Here is a 6,303-nt window from a genome sequence, read left to right on the forward strand (position 1 = left end):
TGCCGTGCCCATTATGAAATAAACAAAGTCGCATCTAGGTTCATCCTGTGTCAGAATGTAAACAACACAGGGCGACGGAAGTGGTGACCTCTCTTGACTTGAGACAACGAGCTGAGAACAAAGAGAGGCAGTGAGGGGAACCAAGGCAACAGCGCCGCCACGGCCGTAGACCCCCACGTTGTGGTCGAGAAGCGTCATTACACCCCTATGACGTAGTTCATTGTTTAAAGTCCGCTTCCCGCCTCTCAGCGACCAAGGCAACAACAAACACACAACACACACACAGCTGTTCTCTGTCGACAACAGCACGGAGACGAGACAAGACAACACAACACAACACATAATAAACATGGCAGCACAAAAGGTGAGAAACAGTTGAACAGGGGGGAACATAACACAGTCTTTTTTATCTTTTTCATACTTCTCTGTAACTTTGTAAATAACCTACTGCTGTGCTGCCTCTGGGCAACACATTTTCCCCATTGGGATAATAAAGGTATCTATCTGTCTGTCTGTCTGTCTGTCTGTCTGTCTGTCTGTCTGTCTGTCTGTCTGTCTGTGTATCTATGTATCTGTCTGTCTGTCTGTCTGTCTGTCTGTCTGTCTGTCTGTCTGTCTGTCTGTCTATGTATCTGTCTGTCTGTCTGTCTGTCTGTCTGTCTGTCTGTCTGTCTGTCTATCACAGCGTTATGGAAACAGAGCTATGTTGCATTGTGTCATTGTGTATATATACAGGGTATAGAGGTTTTTGAACAAAATAGCACCATTGTTTATTCTCAGTACAATTGAAATCGTATAAGGCAAATGGAAACTCAGATTTTAAATGCATTTAAAGGTAGCATCTCTGTTTCATTGTGTATTTGCAGTACGTCTAGATGTCAATCAGCCTATCACATTTCTAAACTGACAATTTAAGACGTTTTAATACCAATAAAATGACCAATTAAACAGTGGCCAAATTGTCAAATATTAGAGGCAGAAATGGTGAAAATAGCCGATCTACATACTCACAACGTGAGTATTGAGCACGTAGATCTGCTATTTTCACACGTTTTGGGGTCCCCAGTTCGATTATGGTTATTTGGGGGGGTCACGCCCTGATAAGGTTGAGAACCACTGTAAGGTAACAGCCCACAGCTACAAAAAGTGACATCCTCCCCTCTCCATCCACGTGTGATTACATTACAGGACCAGCTGGACTGGAAGTTTGACGACTTGCGTCCCCATTTCACCCAGAGACAGTGGGAGCAGCTGACGGACATCGAGAAAATAAGATGCAGTAACCTGAAAAGCAACCACCTGTTTAAGATGTCCATAGGTAACAATGCAGCGTGGTGTTCGTGAACAGCTAATAGGCCACATTATTATATACACAAAACATTATTTGTTTTGTTATAGGACTGTAGTTGTACTATTAGACATACACTAACTCTAATTCAGTTAGTCACGAGGATGTATGTTTAAAATCCATACCAGCGATTAAATGTGGTCGTAATCTTATCCATCAGGTCTCAAGTCGGACCCGCCAGCGTTCATGAAGAGTGCTCGGCAGAGTGTCAGCAAGATGGGCCCCCCAGCCCATACCTCCTCCTCAGCTCGGCAGAGTGAGCCAGAGGAAGAGGAGGAGAAAGAGGGAGACAAGGAGTGGACCCCCTCTGGTAATATTCTATGCTGTTGCCATAGCCCTAGGCCAAAGGGCCTTTCTGTGTGCATGTTCTCCCCTTGTCTCCGAGGCTAGGTACCCTCACAAAAAAACATGCATTAATTGTGTGTGTGTGTGTGTGTGTGTGTGTGTGTGTGTGTGTGTGTGTGTTTGTTTGTTTGTTTCAGGTCAACAGAAAACAGTAGCAGTGCCCACCAGTGATCGTCTACTCAGAAACCTACCGAAAGTGGATTACACAGAAGAGTACGAGCCAGAAGATGACGAATACTTCTGTAAGTAGAGATACCACTTCTATGCTATACTGAACGTCTCTCTTTTCTTGGACTGTTTATTTTGTAGTTACGCTGTGTCACGCTTTAATGTGTGATTACACTTGTCAAATCCATCTCTATTATAGTTCTTTAACTCTTGAATACTTTTCGTTTTAGTTGCACAACACTGCTGTTCACCTCTGTCCTTGCCTGTGCGTGCCTGTCTGTCTGTCTGTCTGTCTGTCTGTCTGTCTGTCTGTCTGTCTGTCTGTCTGTCTCCAGACTGTGACCTGTGTCAGGATTTTTTCCTTTCCTACTGTGAGGAACATGGACCTCCTGTCTTCAGGCTCGGTCCTCCTAATATACCGCTTGGAGTTCCTGACAGAGCCAGGAAGACCTTGCCAAATCATTTTGAGGTAAAACTACTTGTACATATAAGCGTGTATCACATAATACTGTATAATCTATATAACGTCAGTCAGTCATGTCATGTCTCATTGTGTGTGTGTGTGTGTGTGTGTGTGTGTGTGTGTGTGTGTGTGTGTGTGTGTGTGTGTGTGTGTGTGTGTGTGTGTGTGTGTGTGTGTGTGTGTGTGTGTGTGTTTTCAGATCAAACGGTCACACATTCCAAAAGCAGGTCTGGGGGTGTTTTACCAGGGGAAATGGCCTCTTCATGTCGGGGTTCACTTCGGCCCTTATCAAGGAGAGGTGGTCAACAAAGAGGACGCTGAAGAGAGTGGCTACTCATGGGTGGTGAGTGCACTTGTGTGATGTCGGATACATGTATGAAACGCCTTTTAAAGGACAACTTTGTTTTTTTACAACAAGGGCATATTTTAGATTGTAATAGAGAAAAGAAAAAGTGAGTGTTAAAATGTTTTCATTTGCTTCGTTCTATTGTTTTACCGTGCTAAAATGTGGGGCATGTGTAAAAGTGTCTAAATATGTCTTTTTAGACACAATAAGCCATCCGTTTCTTTATTGCTATTTACAGTAACACTTCTAGCCCCCATAAGTCACATCCAACCATGAAAGGTTGCGTTGTATCTTGGGAATGGGATTATTCTGTGTAAATTGACTTATTTAGCCACTTGTACTCATGCCCCCAGCCACTGAAATAAGAATCTGTAAAACTATAGAAAGAAGTAAATGAAATAATTTTAACACTCATATTTTAGATTCTTTCATTACAATCTAAAATATGAACCCTTGATGTAAAAAACTAAAGTTGTCCTTTAAATGAAATGGGATGTGAATACATAATTCTATGGTAGCCATGTTTTTCAGTCCTACATAATGTATCTTCAATCAGTATGCAGGTTGATACAAACAAATGTTTCTTTCTTTCTGTCAGTATACTCGGGGATACGTGATGATTTTGTTTTTCTTCTTTAGCTTCGAAAAAAGAAAAAGGGTCACGTCTACATTGATGCCAAAGACGTGAGGAAGTCCAACTGGATGAGGTGATTTGAAATAAAGCGCTTGGCATTATTTACTTGTATTTTCCTTGTGACGTATACGCCTGCGGCAGCTTTCTATATACCGATAACTCTGATACTGTGTGCGTGCGTGTTTGTCAGGTATGTCAACTGTGCTCGTCACGAGGGGGAACAGAACCTGATAGCTTTCCAGTTTCGACAAGCAGTCGTGTACCGTTGTTGCCGCTCTGTGAGCAAAGGAGAAGAATTGCTCGTCTGGTACGGAGACGATTACGCCAAGGAGCTGGGAATCGTCTTTGATAAGATGTGGGACCAGAAGAGTTCCGCTAAAGGTATCCGTTTATCTGTCGCGTCTGTTAAGGGAACATTATGCAGTGTCGTAAAAGTTGACGGAATTGACAGTTTGGTTTATTTTTTATTTTCCCTTTCCCAGGACAGAGCCCGCAGTCTTCCCCAGGACCCAGTCTGCGGTCTTCTCAGACCCAGACCCAGGCTTTCTGCTGCCCAGAGTGTCCGTTCGCCTTCACCTCTGAGCTCTACCTCCACAAGCACCTGAAACGGAGCCACAACGAGCTCTACTATGAGATGCTGCGCAGCGGACAGATCCCCCGGGCTGCAGCAGCCAGTCGGCAGCAGGAGCAGCAGAGTCCCAGCAGCAGCAGCAAACACCAACAAGGAGGAGACTCTGAACGCACCGGAGGGAAACGTTTCCACTGTGAAGAATGTGGCAAGAGGTTCAGCAAGTCACATGAGCTGAAGAGACACGCGCGTGTCCATACTGGGGAAAAACCCTTTGGCTGCACAGAATGTGGGAAGAGTTTCTGTCTGCCAAGTGGTCTGCGGCAACACCAGCTCGTCCACACCGGGGAAAGGCCTTTCCGCTGTGACCTGTGCGACAGGAGCTTCAGGCAGGCAGGTAACCTGAAGACACACCAGCGCGTGCACACTGGGGAGAAGCCTTTCTGCTGTAAACACTGTGACAAGACCTTCAAGGAGTCAAGCAGCCTGAAGGTACACCTGCGTGGCCACAGCGGAGAGAAACCGTACTGCTGTAAACAGTGTGGCAAGACGTTCAGCGAAGCAGCCAAGCTGACGCAACACCTGCGCGTCCACAGTGGACAGAAGCCTTTCCCGTGCGACGTATGTGGCAGGCGCTTCGCCACGCCATCTACCCTGAGGACGCACCAGTTTGTCCACGTCGGAGGGGGGCCTCACCCCTGTGAGGTGTGTGGAAGGCGCTGCAGCGGGCCATCTGCCCTGAAGAGACACCAGCTTGTCCACAGTGGAGAGAAACCGCACCACTGTGACCAGTGTGACAAGAGCTTCGGTGCGCCAGGTGACTTGAAGAGACACCAGCGTGTCCACACTGGGGAAAGGCCTTTCCCATGTGACCTTTGTGGCAAGAGCTTTGGTGAGGCAGGTATCCTGAAGAGACACCAGCTTGTCCACGCTAGAGAGAACCGCCGCACCTCAGCGAGCAGTGTGGCGAGCGCTTCGCTCGCTCCTCTCACCTGAAGCGACAATGACAGTGTCAATGAAACACACTCATGGCATGTGGTATTAAAAAGTCCTTAAATTGGCACGTTAGAGATGTGAAGATACCCTCTATATACTTAAACTTTATGTTGGCTTGTTTACAGTGAGAAAACATTGTTCTCCTTGAGTTGGCCGGCGTTCTCTGGTGATTGATTAAAGTAGTGTAACCCAGGCTTTATCAGCCCGCCCTGAACTCCTGTGTTTCTGCCAAGCGTATTAGGTAATGCATCCTTTGTCATCGCACACCAGTTGGGTCGTTGCGTTCGCCCCTCTCTATCCTTTCTCCTTACAACTTAAGTGTTTTAGACCGGGAACGCCTTATATATTATTATATTGTGCTTGAACTATTGAAACATAGCAGATATACAAGCTCACACTGCGAGCTTGTAGAAAAAATGGCAAAATAGTTTGTTATGCCTGTTGACAGGCAAGGTTGATTCTATAGGCTATTTAGGTCAGGGTAGACCTATATAGGCTAATAGCCTACATGTATTTTTTGTATAGCCTAATGTTAAAACAATATAGACCTACAATACTGTTCATTTTACAATACTGTTCAATACTGCACCAAAGAATGTATAGTATCGGGAAATGGATTAATTAATTATTGGGGCGCACCTGATTCCAATAGCTCTGTATTTATGTGATTACTATGGAGTGCATAGGATAGCCGTGTGTAGGTTTGACATGTAACATAACATTTAATAAACTGGGGGTGGTTTACAATCCTGAGTCCTGAAATCTATGAAAAGCGATGAATCTGCAGCAATGTGATGTTGATGTTCGGGGTCCCCGCTTCAGAACACTTTGATAAAGTTTGGAAGTCATCAATCACTAGTATGTGCTTAGTAAAACAGAGCTGATTGGCACTGGACAGGACGATTTCTTTTTTCCCCATCCACAGCCAAGTCACTGGAGCCAAAATAGCCGATCTACTATCTCTCCGGTATGGATGAGCCGGTGAGATTTTAAGTTTCCATTGGTGGTAAAACACTTCCCACATGTTTCACAGCCGAAAGGCTTCTCTCCGGTGGGGTGTGAATTCTCTCGTGTCGTTTGAGGTGAGACAATCGAATGAATCTCTTCCCACACTGGTCACAGAAGTAAAGATTTTCTCCAGTGTGAATTCTCTGGTGTCTGTCAGAGTTCACACTGGAGAGAAGCCATACTGCTGTGTCCAGTGTGAGAAAAGGTTCAGTGAAAAACGCAGCCTCGTACAACACCAGCTAATTCACACTGGAGAGAGACCTTACTGCTGTGACAGTGTGGGGGAAAGTCCACTACAGCCTGGTCTGGTCATAAGATTCACCATGAATTCTAGCCTATGGATTATTTTCCTATCTCTCCTGGTTAAGAACTTGAACCCTGAGCTTGTAGAGGGGCTATTTTCAGCAAAGAGGTTTGGACGTAGAGG

General features: G+C 45.4%; 1 protein-coding gene across 1 annotated transcript; it reads left to right on the forward strand.

Annotated features, from left to right (window-relative positions):
* The first annotated feature begins 287 nt into the window (after nucleotides 1-287).
* On the forward strand, nucleotides 288-5,249 carry LOC308280909 (uncharacterized protein). The gene is made up of 9 exons (XM_080755215.1): nucleotides 288-364; nucleotides 1,189-1,318; nucleotides 1,509-1,658; nucleotides 1,831-1,935; nucleotides 2,197-2,330; nucleotides 2,524-2,667; nucleotides 3,310-3,377; nucleotides 3,495-3,685; nucleotides 3,787-5,249. Exons 1-9 carry the CDS (start codon nucleotides 350-352, stop codon nucleotides 4,866-4,868), a joined length of 2,019 nt encoding a protein of 672 aa, XP_080611341.1. The 5' UTR covers nucleotides 288-349; the 3' UTR covers nucleotides 4,869-5,249.
* Nucleotides 5,250-6,303: the final 1,054 nt, after the last annotated feature.

The sequence above is a fragment of the Nannobrachium achirus genome, assembly GCF_963921795.1.
Source record: "Nannobrachium achirus genome assembly, contig: SCAFFOLD_245, whole genome shotgun sequence".
Lineage (NCBI taxonomy): Eukaryota > Metazoa > Chordata > Actinopteri > Myctophiformes > Myctophidae > Nannobrachium > Nannobrachium achirus.

Coding starts and splice junctions, on each gene's coding strand:
- LOC308280909 (XM_080755215.1), top strand. Junction 2,331..2,523: donor CCTTGCCAAATCATTTTGAG/GTAAAACTACTT, acceptor GTGTGTTTTCAG/ATCAAACGGTCACACATTCC. Junction 3,686..3,786: donor CCAGAAGAGTTCCGCTAAAG/GTATCCGTTTAT, acceptor TCCCTTTCCCAG/GACAGAGCCCGCAGTCTTCC.